Source organism: Scyliorhinus torazame, chromosome 7, assembly GCF_047496885.1.
Source record: "Scyliorhinus torazame isolate Kashiwa2021f chromosome 7, sScyTor2.1, whole genome shotgun sequence".
Taxonomy (NCBI): domain Eukaryota; kingdom Metazoa; phylum Chordata; class Chondrichthyes; order Carcharhiniformes; family Scyliorhinidae; genus Scyliorhinus; species Scyliorhinus torazame.
The window spans coordinates 29954362-29972288 of record NC_092713.1 but is presented as its reverse complement, the minus strand read 5'-3'; the positions used below and the strand labels follow the sequence as shown (position 1 = coordinate 29972288).

Here is a 17927-nt window from a genome sequence, read left to right as displayed (position 1 = left end):
GAAGTGGGGGGGTGTTTTTTTCCTCTCTCTGATACGTGTGTGAGTGAAAAGCCAGATCCTGCTTTCTCTCTCTCTCTCTCTCTCACCTGGTCAGGAAGCCGCCACCATTTCCATGCTTCCTGAAGCCCCAGCTGCCGCTTTAAAAAAAAACTGCCGAGAGTCGGCGTCCGCGGGCGCGCGGGGGGGAAGGACGCTTCCATTGGCGACTGGAGGGAGGGGGGGGTTGGAAAGAGCTCACTTGGCGGCGGGAAGGGGGGGGGGAAGCAGAAAGGATTCCGCTTCCCGCACTCCTGACAGGAAACCCATACCGCCCCCCCCCCCCCCGCAAAAGAACAACAAACTACCCAACCCCCGTCCCGGTGCTCGGAGAGGAGGGCTCCCCGACGGCCGGCCCCCGGCGTCCCGACGCCCATTCTTTCCACACCACCATAACCACCCTCCTCCCCGCCCCCCCCCTCCCCTCTCTCTCCCTCCCTCCCGCCTTCAACCATCTCCGGGCACAATAGCGAGCAAAATGGCGGCGGTGCCTGGATGGATGGAGGACGAGCGCTGACAATAAAACCCGGCCCGCCGCTCCTCCGCGCACTCTCTTGTGCCAAAAAAAAAGGTACGTCGCGTGTCGCAGTAAGGTCACCGAGAGTGATGGGGGTGGTGGTGTTCGGTTGGAGTTTAGTTTAGTCTTCTATTTTGTATGCCATCCATTCCTCCCCCCCCCCCCCCCCCCCCAAGCTCCTTGGCTGTTGAGTTGTGGTTTGGATCCAGCCAGCTCCACAGCGTGACAGGCAATTCAGGCGGGACGGCATGTCTCTGCTTCCATGTCTTGCTCTGCCACGCAACATGACATCTCCGATCAATTCTTGCCCCCCCCAACCTTGGGTGTTATTCTATTTACCACCACCCCCAACGCCATCAACAAAAAAGTTGGGTTAGACCTTTTATCCCCCACCCCAATGTAATTTTTTTTGAGCTTTGTGCAGTTCTTTATTTTTATTTGGTTCTGCACTGCAACTCTGCACTTACACACACACTTAAAAGTGAACACTGGCATTGATTCGAGGCAAAATGGGGGAAAGCATGCCAGCAGTGTTGTAGGAATTGAGAGGAACTGCAATGCAATTCAAAACTGCTGCTGCCCCCAACATGGATTAGCTAGTGTTGAAATTTACCCTAATATTTAACCTGCATGGTGTTTGGTGGCTTTTGTCACCAAAGAATAGATCCAAGCCCAATGATATACAATACCATTAACCTTCGGATTCTTGTAAGTAAGACAATTGAAGTTTTTAAAACATCCCATTGTAGGTTAATGGCTGTTCAATGGGTTTGGCTAGAGGATATGGAGTGTCATATGTTTTTAAGTCCTTACAATTGCTAAACAGCTGTAAATTTTGTGATCAAGCCATTTTCTTTTGGGTGTGCTGAATGAGCTGTAATTTATAATTCAGCCCTTGAAATGCAGAGTGTTAAAAAGTTCACAACTTGTGCTAACTGGTTGCATGGCTGGCTGCAGAATGATGTAGTTTTCAAGTTTTATTTGTGATTATAGTGCATTGAATCAGAAATACAAAGGTGTGATGCTTTTGTCTTGGTTGGTGAAAATGGATAATGCATGCTGTTTTTTTTAACTTGTTTGGTCCAGAATGCATCCATGTTAATGTTTCAAAATGATCTCAACAGTTTTTAGAGCAAGCTTGCATAACGTCTGTTTACACCCACCCATTGAACTGCCTTTGAAGTACAGTAACTTGTGTTGGCAAATGCAGTCTCCAGTTGTACAGAACCAGGTCCCACAAAATGAATGAATGACTGTTTAATCTGTCTGATGATGGTTGAGGGAGAATTCTTGGCCATTTTGCATTGTATTGTGGAACAAGTTTAACCTGTCTTGGATCAGCAAAGGGTACATGGCTTGGTTTTCAATGTTTCATTTTATGTGCTTTGTCTGGTCTGATCTACTTGAATTTCACTTAATAGAGCAAGATTCTTCTTGTGGGTGGAGCCAACTAGGAATACTGCACTTGCTTGAAGTCATCACAGTTAAATTAGCCATACAGGACTTCAAATATTTGCAAGCAACGTTTGGCACGGGAGTTGGGCAAATTCTAATTTCAAAGCCCCAAATTTAATTGGTTTCCAGTGTAAGTCTTGCATGCTTTCTTAGCATGCAATTTTGTAGCTGTTTCAGTTAATATTTAGTTTAAATTCTAATCTTGTCATTAAATGAGAGCGGGATTATTTTCATGAATATTGCACAGTTGTCAACATCTAATTAAACTTTACTGATTTGCTTAATGAATATAGATAGCAAAGTTCTTGTTCATCCTTTGAGGTGAAGATGACCATGTGGGCTGTTTGGTCGGGCTCTGATGGGTCCATAGGTGACAGCCAATGCAATGCTGGTCTGCACATGGAAGTTTCTGCTGCAAATAAGATATCACAGACAATTGGGTTTTGGATGAGTTACTGATTTGGGATTTCCTCTCCTTGAGTTTTCTCTCTGCCTCTGAAATGCACATGCTTTTTAAGGAGGCCACACTTTTATTTTTAATTTGATTGTGCTGGGTGTAATGATCCTGCGTTAGCTTCTCCCAGGACTCAAATTGATATCAGAATTCCTCTAAGTGAGGCCTTTAGAGTATCCTTGGAGAACTCCCTTGACTGCTATGAGAATGCACCCAGACTCAAGCTATCCATAAATATTCACTTTGGTAATGAGCAAAGTTGCAGAAATAAGGAATGCCCAAATTACTCAACTAAAAATGATACAAGGACTTGAAGTTGTACATAATCTGTCAAAGTTGTATTGGTTTAGGCCTAATGCAACAACCTGTAAAGATTCACATAAACATTCACACATTATACTGTGATGGAAAGGTATTCTGCGATATATAGGACCATTCTTTCTCGTTCTTTATAATCAGAAGTTGGGAAGAGTCTTGTGAAGCTGAATGTATGATACAAAACCTTTTTGCATAATTTAGGATAATTAAACTTCATTGGCTTTTGGATTTGATTTACTTGAAAGTAATGTTGGAAGAGGCATGCACAAGTGCTTCATAAACACTGAATTCTCACTTATATGTATGTCAAAGTATTGTAGCACAGAAACAAGCTATTTGGCCCATATTTGCATGGTGGTGTCTTGTGCGGGAACGTGTTATTGTGCCCACGGGGTAGATTTTTCTTTAATGGCTTGAATTTTGCCATTGGTGTTTGCTGTCCTGGACAGCAATCCTTGGAGTCTACATATGCATAGCTAAAGGCAAAAATCCAGCCAGAAGTTGCAATGATGAGAACTTATCCTTTTTACAGTGTTAGTCTGGTTGTAAAAACCTTTGATAAAGTTAAACAGTGAATGAGGTGTAAGTGGATTTTTAGGCGCAATTTAGCATAGCCAATCCACCTAACCTGCACATCTTTTGGACTGTCGGAGGAAACCGGAAGAAACCCATGCAGACACGGGGAGAACGTGCAAACTCCACACGGTCACCCAAGGTCGGAATTGAACCTGGGTCCCTGGTGTGAAGCTAGCCACTGCCACTGTGCGGTTGTAACTGGATTTTTAATGATGTTGTAATTCTGTAGTTAATTTCTCTGACACGTAACTTTATTTAGTTGCTCAAACGTTTTCATTATAATTCCATAGTTTGAAGATAATTTTGTGAAAGTTTGTTATTTCAACTTCTATCTTGTGTGCATGTCCCAACCATTTATTTTGCTCCCTGTAAAATTATATTAAACTGTAAAAGAAAATGGATAATGCATTAGTTAAGGAAATCCCGGCATAGATTTGTTCAGGGCACATTATGTTTAACTCTATTTGAGCTTTTTGATGAGAGGTAGCAAAGAGTGTTGATGAGGGTAATGTGGTTGATGTGATGTATATGGACTTCCAAATGACGTTTGATGAAGTGTCACATTGGCCTGCCAACAGAATTGAAGTTCATAGACTAACAGGGATGGTGGCAGCATGGGGTATATGGAATTGGCAGTGACAGGAAACAGTGGTGAGCATTTTTCTTGTGGCCTGGAGGAAGGTAGATAGTAGAGTTCCCAAGGGATTATTACTAGGCCCATTTCTTTTATTGATTTATATTAATGTCATGGATTTGGGGGCACAATTTCAAAATTTGCAAATGATACAACACTTGGCGGTATGAACTTTGAGGAGGCGAATGATAGACTTCAAGAGAACATAGACAAGCTGATGGAATGGAAATCACAAGCTTGGTAAAATTTAATGCTGGATAAAATGTAATGCTACGAAGTGTGAAGTTGTGGATTTTGGTAGGAAGAATGAGGAGAGGCAATATGTAATACAGGGTTGTTATGATCCTTGGTCAAACCCCAAGTTGTTGCTAAGATCTGCTAAAGGACAATAATATTTTGTTTAAAGTCGTAAAATCTTGAGATACATGACACTTTCTAATAGAATAAAGCCACAAAATTCCACGGGTTTTGAACGAACAATATACAAGTTTAAAAAGGTAAAGCAATTCACAACAATATCTTGAACATGCAGGGTTAACATTAGGTGTATGTGAATTACCAGGAAAACTGTGGTTGAACTGTAAATGACGGGTGCTATCAAGACCGAGTCCACTAATTTCTAAACCCGCCCAGACATCACTAACACTTGAGTAAACCGATAGCACTGAAACTGTTTCCATTATGATGGATTCCAGTCTTTCAAGATCTAACCCTGGATTTCTCTCCGTTCCTCCAACTTGGACAGCATCAACAATGCCCACCTCACAGGGTTTCAGTCTTGTTCCTTAGATTCCTGAGTCTGCTCTTGAGCACCAACCCACTAGCACAAGTTCAACTTTTTGGCTGTAGTAAGTAGAACACTTCTGCTCAAAAGGGGTACAGTTACCCCAATGACCCACAACACAAGATCACCTTTGACTCCTTCCTTGTATCTTCAGGGCTTCTCTTGAGCCCTCTTCATGTACCCGACTCGGACACCATCAACAATGGCCCACCTGCAGTGTTTCAATCTTGTCTCCTGAGATTCTCCTCCACTGAATTTGTGAGTATGCACTTGAACACCAACTAACAAACACAACTTTGGTTGCATTGAGCAGGACACGGCTGCAATGGTCTGCAGCATAGCGTTGGGTAACCTTTGGCTGTCGTATACATTTAAAGTCTGCTTCCCACAACCCTTTTACTGTATGCAGCCTTATCTCTCCTCTCTTTTTAAATTAACTGGGTCTTGTTCCTTCCGTGTCTCCTCTCTGAGACTCTTCATTTGAGACCTTTCCCTATCTCCTTCCTGGGACTTCCATGATGCTCTGCGCCTGGTCATCTGACCTGGGTTTTCCACCTTTCTTTGTTCTCTTTATGTGCAGGTGTGCAGAACGGCGCATGTGTAGCCCACTCCTTGTCTGCATGTGCAAAAGCTCCCAAGTACATTAGGAGTTGACATTTTCATCCTCTTGTTCTCAATTCTGAGGTAAATATAGTTTTCATAACGGGAAAGAATTCTGACGGAGCTGATGAAACAGAGTACCGGGGATTTATGTGCAAAAATAATTGAAGTGTGACAGGGCAGGTTGAGAAAGTGGTTCAAAAGGCAGATTTTATAAATAGAGGCCGAGTCAAAAACAAGGAAACTGCACTGAACCTTTATGAAACACTGGTTCAGCCTCAACTGGAGTATTGTGTCCCATCTGGCCACCTTACTTTAGGAAGGATATGAAAGCTTTAGATATGGTGCAGAAAATTCTTATGGGAATGATCCCAAGGAAAAGGGTGTTCAGTTACATAAATTAGAGAAGTTGAGGTGTTCTCCTTCGAGGAGAGTGGTTGAGGAGATTTGATAGCTATGCTCAAATCACTAGGGGTCTAGATAGAGTAGATAGAGAGAAACTGTTCCAATTTGTGGGCACCAATAAACAGTGAATGGCAAAAGAGCCAATGGAGACATGAGGGAAATTCCCTTTTATACAGTGAGTAGTAAGTGTCTGGAATGCACTACCAGAGTGTGTCGTGAAGGTAGATTGAATCATAGCTTTCAAAAGGGAATTGGGTAAGCACCTGAAGGGGGAAAAAAATCTTTTGTGCTACAAGGGAAGGACAGGGGAGTGGGACTGGCAGAATTGCTCGAGCAGAGAGATAGCATAGCCTATTGTGTCTGTGCCATATGATTCTATAGTAATTGGTGCATTGTACTTCTGATTTGCTCACTTTGAGAATTGACTCTTTACCCTGCTTAATAGCATCACTGTTGCTGGATGTGTGGGATCCCCTTGACTTGTCCCAGATTCCAACTAATGTTGAGAAGGAAAATCCATGCCACAGTGATCACTATATGATTGTGGGTAACTTTCTTCAAAGAGTATTATTGCAAGAGTACTAGAATATAAGAAAAGTCTTTTTACCATTACAGAGCTTTGCTGGGACAGATCTGGAGTACAGTGTGTCTACTACGGTCTTTGTATTTAAGGAAGACTTTATTTGCATTCTGGTCCAGCAAGGTTTACCATATTGGTTCCTGGGGTATGAGGGTTGTCCTATGATGAATGCTTGAATAAATTAGGCCTATACTTTCCGGATTTTAGAAGAATGAGAGGTGATCTCATTAAAACATACAAGAAAGGGTTTGACAGCATAGATACATGGTTGTTTTCCCTGGGTGGGGACACTAGAACTTGGGGGCATACTGTCAGGATAATTTAGGACTGGGGTGAGGAGAAGATGTTATGAACTATATGCTTTATTAGCATCTGATTCTACCTTCTCTCTGTGTAAATTGTAGTCTGTTTCCAGCCACATGGATAAGTGGGTTAGGGGGCTTGTGCTGAACATAATGGAAATATGCGAGTGTTGTTTCAAAGAGATTATACTTGCTGATTTGCATGCTGTTCATTAATAGAATTTTAAATTTTAAACAACCTTTTGGAACTGTAGAACATAAAGGGAGTTGCTCACTTTTTAAAATATTGTCTCTTGGCTTGAGTGAATTTTTTTTTTTACCGAGACCAATGGCAGCACTCTCCTTTAATGTATGAGGAAAATATTGTACATGTTACATTTTGGGAATGTCAAAAGCCTTTTTAAAGGAAAAAAAATTGTTTCTTTACCTTATCAGAATGTCCTTATCGAACAATTTGTATGTGCTCTTACAATTATTAAACTTTGTGATCTTAAAGGGGTAAACCTACTTGAGCAAGAGTCCACCTCAACAGCAGATTTTTACATCATTATGAAGCTTAATTAAATGATACCATGGGAAATTGGCTTATGTTTTAAATAGCTTAATGTGGTCATTTGCCCTCCAATTTGGACACCGTTATTCTAAACCTGTCGACATCCTTCAATCTGCATAAGATGATGGACATGTAGTAAATCAAATCCACTGGGGATAGGATAACTTCATATAATGCATCTTTGCTGATGACTGTAGAGACCAATGTGTGAAACAGGTTCTGCCACAAGTCTGGCATGCAAAATGGCTATCGGGTGTCATTGTGGCTTGTTTTTGGTGTTACCTATTTCCAAACTGCGATAACCACTGATCATCGTGGTGGCACATGGTGGTCCACAGCTGATGTCCTCAGTTAGCGTTTCCCAAGCGTGAGAATAGATAGAAACATGAAATTAAATGAAATTTGAGAGCTGGAGTAGGCCATTCGGCCCTTTGAGTCTGCTCCGCCTTTCATTATGATCATGACTGATTGTCCAACTCAGTAACCTGTTCCCGCTCTTCCCCCCCCCCCCCCCCCGCCAATATCCTTTGATCCCTTTAGCTCCAAGAGCTATATCTTTTTTCTTGCAAATTTAGACTACCCAATTATTTTTATCCAATTAAGGGGCAATTTAGCGTGGCCAATTCACCTACCCTGCACATTTTTGGTTGTGGGGGTGAGACCTATGTAGTCATGGGGGAGAATGTGCAAACTCCACGTGGACAGTGACTCGGGGCCGGGATCGAACCCGGGTCCTTGGCGCCGTGAGGCAGCAGTGCTAACCACTGCACCACCCTGCCCACCTACAAGAGCTATATCTAACTCCTACTTGAAAACATTGCAATGTTTTGGCCTCAACTTCTTTCTGTGGTAAAGAATTTCACAGACTCGTCACTATCTGGGTGAAGAAATTTCTCATTTCAGTCCAAGATGGTCTACTTCATATCCTTAGTTTGTGACCCCTGGTTCTGGGCTCTCCCACCATTGGGAACATCCTTCCTGCCTAGTCTAGTCCTGTTAGAATTTTATAGGTTTCCATGAAATCCCCCATCACCTCATTCTTCTAAACTCCAGCGAATATAATCCTAGCCTCGTACGTAGATCCTGCCATCCCAGAAACCAATCTGGTATAATTCCCTCTTTAGCAAGAACTTCCTTCCTCAGATAAGGAGATCAAAACAGTACACAATATTCCAGGTGTAGTCTCACCAAGACCCTGTATAATTGCAGCAAAACATCCCTGCTCCTGTTCTTGAACCCTTGCGCTATGCAGGGCAACACGGTAGCATAGTGGATAGCACAATTGCTTCACAGCTCCAGGATCCCAGGTTCGATTCCGGCTTGGGTCACTGTCTGTGCGGAGTCTGCACGTCCTCCCCGTGTGTGCGTGGGTTTCCTCCGGGTGCTCCGGTTTCCTCCCACAGTCCAAAGATGTGCAGGTTAGGTGGATTGGCCATGATAAATTGCCCTTAATATCCAAAATTGCCCTTGGTGTTGGGTAGGGTTACTGGGTTATGGGGATAGGGTGGAGCTGTTGACCTTGGGTAGGGTGCTCTTCTCCAAGAACCGGTGCAGACTCGATGGGCCGAATGGCCTCCTTCTGCACTGTAGATTCTATGATTCTATGAACATACCATTTGCCTTCTTTATCACCTGCTGCACCTGCATTTTTAGGGCCTTCATGCCAGGCATGCAAGTGTCCTTGAAGCAGAGCTTTGGGCATCCAACTGGTCATTTGGTTCTGGCTACCTTGCCATACAGAAAATCTTTTTGGTGGAAGATGGTTGCATATCTGTGAATGTGCCTGAGCTCATGAAGTTGCCTCTGCTTGATGAGTGTCAACATATTTGGAGATTAGCGTTTGAGAGGACGACCATATTTGTGACTTTGACCTTTCATGAAATACTCAGCAAAAGCAAAGTTGAATGTTGTTGAGCTTCTTTTTTTATAAATTTTGAATACCCAATTCTCTTCCCAATTAAGGGGCAATTTAGCGTGGCCAATCCACCTACCCTACACACCTTTGGGTTGTGGGGGTGAGACCCACGCAAACACAGGGAGAATGTGCAAACTGCACATGAACAGTGACCCGGGGCCAGGATCGAACCCGGGTCCTCAGCGCCGTCAGGCAGCAGTGCTAGCCACTGTGCCACCTTGCTGCCCTGTTGAGCTTCTTTCTTGATAGCTGTACATCGTCCATGTTTCACAGCCATAAAATGAAGTGCTGAGAACACAGGCTTCATACACCAGCATCTTGATTCGAAGAGTTAGCTTGATATTATTCCATGCACACTTTGAGTTGGCCGAAGGTGGCTGCTTTCCCTTAGGTGTGTATTGAGATCTGCCTCGAGTTAGGTTGTCTGCCATCGTGGACTGAAGGTAGCAGAATTTTCTAACCTCTTTTAACGGGGTGTTATGTTGTGTGATTGGGGTGGGGATATGACACCCTGTCCTATAACCACAGGTTTCTTGACATTTATAGTTTAAGGATGAACTAGTTAGCAGCATGGGAAAGAATCCATAGTCCATAGAACCCTTACGGTGCAGAAGGAGGCCATTAAGCCCATTGTGTCAGCACCAATTCTCTGAAAGAGCCCTCTACGTAGGCCCATGTCCCTACCCTATCCTCATAAGCCCACCTAACCGTTTGGACACAAAAGGGTAATTTAGCATGGCCAATCCACCTAACTTGGACATCTTTGGACCATTAGTCTTTGTAGGTGAATTTGTGTGTGCATGTCGCAATGTCATGAGCAGCATAGAGGAGTTCGGTGAAATGCAATTTCTGCAATATCCCACACTTCTCTGAAATGGATACTGTACTTGCCTGCTGAAAGGTGTTTGCCTAGCACAGAAAAATAAATTAACCTTGGCAGGCAGACGGCATTCAGTCCCGACTGGGAAGTCAACTGTGTTTTAAGGGTGTTTTTTCATGATGAATTGTCGAGGTTGGAAAGTGAAGCTAAGTGTAAAAATCAGATCACCTCTGATCTTATTGAATGACGGAGCAGGTTCAAAGGGCTGTATGACCAACTCTCGCTCCTATTTAAAAAAAAAAAAAATTAGAATACCCAATTCATTTTTTCCAATTATGGGGCAATTTAGCGTGGTCAATTCACCTACCCTGCACATCTTTGGGTTGTGGGGGTGAAACCCACTCAAACACTGGGAGAATGTGCAAACTCCACATGAACCGTGACATAGAGCTGGGATCGAACCTGGGACCTCGGCGCCGTGAGGCAGCAGGGCTAACCCACTGTGCCACCGTGCAGCCCTCGCTCCTATTTCTTATATTAATATGAATATGCAAGTCACTGTATTAATTGAAGTTCAATTTCTTCCCTACCTATTGTCTAAGCTGCCTTTTATTTTCTGTTCTCCTAAAGTTGATCAAGTTCAATCCACTTTGCATGTGTTTTCCAGCTGAACCTCTGGGACAGTTTTCTGGAGTGGGAACTTTGGCTGATTTCTGTTTCTACCGAACCTGTTCCAGTTTTGGTGCCAAAATTTGTGCTTTGCCGAGGAACTGAAATCAGCTAACAACACTGAGCAGCATCAAATCAATGACCTTCAATAGTTCAGTCCCACAGTACTGATTCTTTTAGATGTTAAACTGTCAGTGGGCAGCACCATTTCAAAGAATGCAGCGACCCAGCGGATGGGCATTGAAAAAGTAGCCTTCTCCACAGTACTACACCAATTTAAGTGAGTTAGAGGCAGAGAACATGCAAGGAAAGGAAATCTCAAGTCAGCAGCTCATCCAAACTTTAATTGTGTAATAATCTGTATTATTGTCACAAGTAGGCTTACATTAACACTGCAATGAAGTTACTGTGAAAATCCCCTAGTCGCCACACCCCAGCGTCTGCACGGGTACACTGAGAATTCAGAATGTCCAATTCACCTAACAGCACATCTTTCGGGACTGGTGGGACGAAGCCCATGCAGACACACGGAGAACGTGCAGACTCCGCACAGACAGTGATCCAAGCCGGGAATTGAACCCGGGACACTGGTGCTGTGAAGCAACAGTGCTAACCACTGTGCTACCACACCACCACCTGTGTGCAGCATCCTATTGAGTTTACAGAAACGTCCGGGGGCAGGTTGGCCTTAACAGCCATCCATGTACCCAACGGAAGTAACTCCACCAAATGCCTGAGAAGGTGGTGGCAGATTCGGTTGTGGCTCTCAAAAGGCTGTTGGATAATTATCTGAAGAGAAACCAAATTTTAGGGCAAGGGCAACAGGAAGCGGGGTTGGTCTTTTAGAGAGCTGGTACAGCCACAATGGGCCAAATAGTGTCAGTAAAGTCGCCATAGTCCCAGATGACCATTGGCTGCATTCCCCTTTGAGGGGAGAGTTGCCTGGTGATGTTTTAACCTGAGGATCACCAGACCTCCCAACGTGGGACAAGGTTGAGAAGATGGAGCCTTCATGAAAGACCTCAGTCGGTACAAGAATTGAACCCGTGCTCTTGGCCTCGCTCTGCATCACAAACTAGCTGTCCATCCAACTGAGTTAAACCGGTCCCCAAAGGTGGACATGGCCTTGGATAGCAAGCCCACCCATGCCAGTACTTTTAGGCTGGTGGACGCCGGTTGGATCAGGATACCGAAGAGAAAAAGTTAACAATCCTGACCTGTTAATTAATGTTCAATTGAGTGTAAAATGGTAGTGGACCTGTCTGAGTATGCAGGGATGCGTTCCCCACCAACTCTCAGGATGGCAAGCACTCTGCTCAGGCCATTAATTCTGTTTATCTCTACAGGTGATGTCAGACCTGCTGAATATTGCCAGCACTTTTTATTTCAGATTGCTTTTATACTTTTAGAAGCCTGTTATCCCCCTGAATTGACAGGATTGGCTAAATCTATTTGCTCGGATGGGCGGCACGGTAGCATAGTGGTTAGCACTGTTGCTTCACAGCGCCAGGGTCCAAGGTTCGATTCCCGGCTTGGGTCACTGTCTGTGCGGAGTCAGCACGTTCTCCCCGTGTCTGTGTGGAGAAAAAAAAAACCTTTTATTAAAAAAAAAAGGTTCTTACATCTATTCCTAGCAGATTGCTGTGCAGTGCACAATTGTGTTTGCCTATTCACCAATGGTGAACTCCTTGACTCGGAGGGTTTCTTACAGAGGCGGCGGTTATTGTCACCCGGAGGGTGCTCCGGTTTCCTCCCACAAGTCCTGAAAGATGTGCTGTTGGGTAATTTGGACATTCTGAATTCTCTCTCTGTGTACCCGAATGTGGCGACTAGGGGCTTTTCACAGGAACTTCATTGCAGTGGTAATGTAAGCCTACTTGTGACAATAAAGATTATTATTATTGCAGACCCCCCCCCCCCCCGCCGCCGCCGCCTCTGTAAGAAACCCTCCGAGTCAAGGAGTTCACCATTGGTGAATAGGCAAACACAATTGTGCACTGCACAGCAATCTGCTAGAAATAGATGTAAGGACCTTTTTTAAAAGGTTTTTTTTTCTTTAGCAGATCTATTTTTAGCATAAAAAGGGAGAAAATCGAGAGAGGGGGGCTAAAAGCCGAAACGCTCCAGGTTAAATTTGGAGGGTAATCGCCAAATCTAGAGCACACAAGAAAGCGTCTAGTCGGGCACAGTTTTTAAAATAAATTTAGAGTACTCAAAATTATTTTTTTTTCCAATTAAGGGGCAATTTAGCGTGGCCAATCCACCTAACCTGCACATCTTTGTGTTGTGGGGGTGAAACCCACGCAGACATGGGGAGAATGTGCAAACTCCACACGGGCAGTGACCCAAGGCCCGGATTGTCAGTGCCGTAGTCCCAGTGCTAACCACGGTGCCACGTGCCACCCTCAGTCGCGCATAGTTAAAACAATTGACAACTATTCAGACAATTTACAGGCAGCACTTCTTTTTATGGGCTTCACTGGTGGTTTTAGAAAAATGTAATTTAAAGTTTTCAGGTTCACATTACTGTCAAGCTTTTTGGTGAATGGACTGAGCACTGTACAATGTTACTGTTAAAATGCATGTTTAAAATTGCACATCACTGGAGTGTTGTGAATCACAAGTATTTTTATAACCATGGCATATGAAATAGCTGCTAAAATTAATTTTACATTGTGCTATAAATACTATACAGTAAATTCCTGTCATTCGCAACCCCCTCTATCGTGAATTTGTTTACTTGCACACATGTATTTAGTTTGCGGCCCTAGAACCCACTCCGCAGTTTAGAATACCATCCCCACACTGTTCTCACAGAGGAAGCGTACACAAATTCGCCATTTGTGATTTTGTGCATTGCGAGATTTCGCAGGAACAGAACTCCTGTGAATGGCGGGAGTTTACTGTATTATTAAGTATCGCTGAAAAAAAAGAGACGTTGAATCTTTTTGTTGTGCACTAATGAGGACATCGCAAGAATGTCAAATATCGGGCAGCACGGTGGCACTGCTGCCTTACGGCGCCGAGGTCCCAGGTTCAATCCTGGCTCTGGGTCACTGTCCGTGTGGAGTTTGCACATTCTCCCTGTGTTTGCATGGATTTCACCCCCACAACCCAAAGATGTGCAGGGTAGGCCACACTAAATTGTCCCTTAATTGAAAAAAATTAATTGGGTACTCTAAATTTAAAAGAAAAAGAATGTCAAATGTAAAAGGAACAACAATTTATACTGTATATAAGAAGAGAGCACTGATTGGTAGAGGTGTTGCCATGGAGAATGCATTTGTTAACTGATGACTGGTAGTTTAATTACCAACCTTTGTTTAAATTCAAAGCAGTCAGATTGACTCTAATTGTTCAAGGCATGTCCCTGGGAAATGAAGCAGAGTATGGCTGTCACCTATTTTGTTCAGTTGAAGCAGGTGCAATGTGTGTACATGTTCTTTCTATCTGCAAAATACAGGGCTTTCTTTATTAATTAATGTCGCTTCTAGCACGTATAAATGTGCCACGCTGCACACCTGACAATCGTGAATTGGTTGTTGGCATAATTCTTAGACCACCCGTCTGCCCTCCGGCCGTTCTGAGACCCCCAAATATGGGGTGGCTTCGTGGCGCAGTGGTTAGCACTGCTGCCTCACAGCGCCAGAGACCCGGGCTCGATTCCGACCTTGGGTGACTGTGTGGAGTTTGCACACTCTTCCCGTGTCTGTGTGGTTTTTCTCCAGGTGCTCCGGTTTCCTCCCACAGTCTAAAGATGTGCAGGTTAGGTTGACTGGCTATGCAAAATTGCCCCTAGGTGGGGTTATGGGATAGGGTGGGGGATTGGCTGAGGTAGGGTGCTCTTTTGGTGGTCAGTGCAGACCGATGGGTTGAATGGCCTCCTTTTGCACTGTAGGGCAATTCTATGATGTAGCCACTGTGGACAGGATCCTAAATCAATATTTAAGATTGCCAATGTGCTAAGAAAGACACTCAAAATCCTGCCAATTCGGGACAGGACCAGAACATGTGCGTGTGGTTCACGGGTGTCCTCAAACATCTATCCTCAACCACTTAAAAAAAAACCATCTAATTCTGGCCTTGGTGAGATGTGTCCTGAACACCACCTTGAGCTGAATCAAACTCAACCTCATATAGGATGACGTAGCATTCACCCTTCGGAGGGACTCACTCCTCATCTCTTCCTCCAATATGTGTCCCAGCTCCTCCCACCTCTTCAGTCGGCGCCTGCTCCTCCCCAAGGTTTGTCCATATATCCCGGATGTGCTGTCCTCCTCCGACCCTGTGCAGGAAAGAATCCTCTCCAGTGAAGTAGATGATGGCGCCACTGGGAATGTCCGATGAACAAAATCCCGCACCTGGAAGTACCTAAATGTATCTGTCACCACCAGTCCTGCTTTCTCCTTCAGCTCTTCCAAGGTGGCATATCGCTCCTCCAGAAACAAATCCCTTACCCTTTCCAACCCCTTCCCTTTCTACCCCTCAAATGTGCATCGAATCTTGCCGGCTGAAATAAATGATTCCTGCAGAATAATCTTGACACTGCCCTCAGCTTTAAATGCTGACAGAATTGCCACCATATATTCCAAGTGGAGACAACCACCGGGGACCGAACGACCCGACTCCATCCTCACCCAGGTAGCCTCCTGCCTACCTCACCATCCCAACATCTCCGAATTGTCCGCCTAATAATAAAACAACAATCCGGCAGCAACCCCCCCCCCCTCGCCACCTTTCCCTCTGTAAGAAACCCTCCGAGTCAAGGAGTTCTCCACGTCCATATATATCCTGCTATGTGCTGCTCCAACACCCAAAAAAAACATCAGCAGGAAGGCTGGGAGGCATTGAAATAAAAACCAGAATCGCGGCATGACGTTCATCTTAATGGATTGATCACGGCCCGCCAATGACCACGGAAGGCTGGCCCACCTCGGCTGGACGAACTTAATTGCTAGACTTGCCTCTCAGAAGGAAGTAAGAGACTGCTGTGTGCTTTGTTTCACAGAGGAATGGCACACTCCTGTCTCACTGGACTGTGCCATACAACCTGACGGCTTCTCAATACACTGGATGGATCGCACAGTCTCATCAGGCAAAGCAAAGGGTGGAGGGGTTTGCCTTGTATTCCACTCCTATCCGGTGCTCAGACGTGGTGACCCTGGCGAACTACTGCTCCCTGGATCTGGAACTGTGAAGTTGCAGCACATACTACCTTCCAGGGGAATTCAATTCTGCCATCATCACGGCAGTCTACATCCCACCCCAGGAGGGAGTGAAGGAGGCACTTGATGAATTGTACACCGCTATAAATAACAGTAAAACAGAAAACCCGGAGGCCTTGTTCATAGTGGCCGGGGACTTCAACCAGACCAACCTGGTCTTACTACATGACTTGTGGCATGGCTTCAGTGATGTCATTTGTGGGTGGAGCTGGGCTGTGGCTGTCAGGTGAGAGGGGGTTTAGGCTTTTGGGTTTCTGTTTCAGTTTGTTGCTTTGGACTGTGGAAGAAAAAAGCAGTGTTTCCTTTTTTTCATTTTAAAGCTGTTCCAGTGAGCTGAAAGCACATTGGTTGTGGTAAACTGCCGTGATAACTTTAAAGATGGAGTTGCTTTCCGGAAGGAGTTTTGAATCTGCTGGTTGGAGACTGGATCTCGGGGAAATGACCAGTCCCATTCAAGTGAGATTACAGTGTGCTAGGCCATGCCCTTGAAAGGGGTTTTGGTTTATTCGATTTTATATTGAATTGGTACAGCTACTAATGGGGATTCATTAAGAGTTATGTACGTAGATTACTGTAGCTGTTGTGTTTTCTTTATGTTTGTAATTGATAAATTCATGCTGTGTTTTATACATGTTAACTACATTCTTGTAGTAAACTTTGTTTTGATAAAAGTGCCTAGGAAGTCTGATGAATCACACCTGAAGTGAAGGCTCTTGTGCTCATCCTAGCCAGATTCAACATAAAAGTTAAAGGTCAAGTGAACTTCATAATGGGTTTCTAAGCCCTTGCCCATAACAAACCTCAAGAATGTATTGCCAAAATTCCACCAACACATCTGTCCCACCAGGGACCCCAACATTCTTGTCCACTCCTACAAAAACATCAAGGGTGCCTACCGATTCATCCCCTGACTGCACTTTGGAAAATTGGACTGCAAGATGATGCTCCTTCTCCCGGAATGTAAGCAGAAACTTAAGTAGAAGATTCCGGTTAAGAAGGTTGTGCAGGGCAACATGATGGCACAGTGGTTAGCATTGCTGCCTTAAGGCGCCGAGGTCCCAAGTTCGATCCCAGCTCTGGGTCATTGCCCGTGTGGAATTTGTCCATTCTCCCTGTGTTTGCGTGGGTTTCGCCCCACAACCCAAAGATGTGCATGGTAGATGGATTGGTCATGCTAAATTGCCCCTTAATTGGAAAAAATGAATTGTGTACTTCAAATTTTTTTCGAAAGAGAATGTTGTGCAATACTGGTCCGAGGCAATGGAAGAGCTCCTCTGCGACTGCTGGGAGTCAGTGGACTGATACATATTCAAGAACTCAGCGGCCAATCTAAATGGGTACTTCATCAGTAAGTGTGTAGAAGATTGTGTGCAAAAGAAGGTAGTATGTATATTCCCCAAGCGGAAACCATGGTTTAACCGGGAGATTCACTCCCTACTGAAGGCAAGGTCTGAGGCGTTCAACAGGCGACCCTGACCTATACAAGAAATCTAGGTACGACCTCCACAAAGCCATTAGGAACACCAAGAGACCATTGTCACAGACTAACAGCACAGACACTTGTCAGTTGTGGCAAGGCTTAAACAATATAACTGGCTACTATGCGGAGACCAGAAGAATCTCTGGCAACAGTGCACCCCTCCCCGATGAACTCATTGCATTCTATGTTCGTTTCGAGCAGGAAACCAACAAACAATTGTCAACTACCCCAACAGCCTCGGGCACACCCATACCTACCGTCACAGCCTCCAAAGTCAGTTCGGCCTTCTTGAAAGTGGAACCCTTGAAAAGCAACGGGTCCTGACGGAGTCCCTGGTCGTGCACTAGAATCCTGTGCGGACCGACTGGCGGGTTTGTTCGGTGACATCTTCAACCTCTCCTTACTCCTTTCCGAGGTTCCCACCTGCTCTAGGAAGACCACCATCATAGTGCTGCCAAAGATGAACGAGGCAACGTGACTCAATGGCTCCCATCCGGCGGCCTTGACATCTATCATTATGAAGTGCTTCAAGCTGTTCGTCATGACACCCATGAACTGCATACTTCCAGATTGCATTGATCCACTGCAATTTGCATACCACCAA

General features: G+C 44.7%; 1 protein-coding gene across 2 annotated transcripts in view; it reads left to right on the top strand.

Annotated features, from left to right (window-relative positions):
- The first annotated feature begins 461 nt into the window (after nt 1-461).
- The window catches only part of znf644b (zinc finger protein 644b), a 203931-nt gene continuing 186465 nt past the window's right edge, over nt 462-17927 (top strand). The window contains exon 1 of one of the 2 annotated variants that reach the window (XM_072510473.1): nt 462-611. In XM_072510473.1, coding sequence (XP_072366574.1) covers nt 532-611 — 80 coding nt within the window. In that variant the 5' untranslated portion in view covers nt 462-531. The remainder of the gene's footprint in view (nt 612-17927) is intronic. The other variant, XM_072510472.1, reaches the window with a different exon arrangement.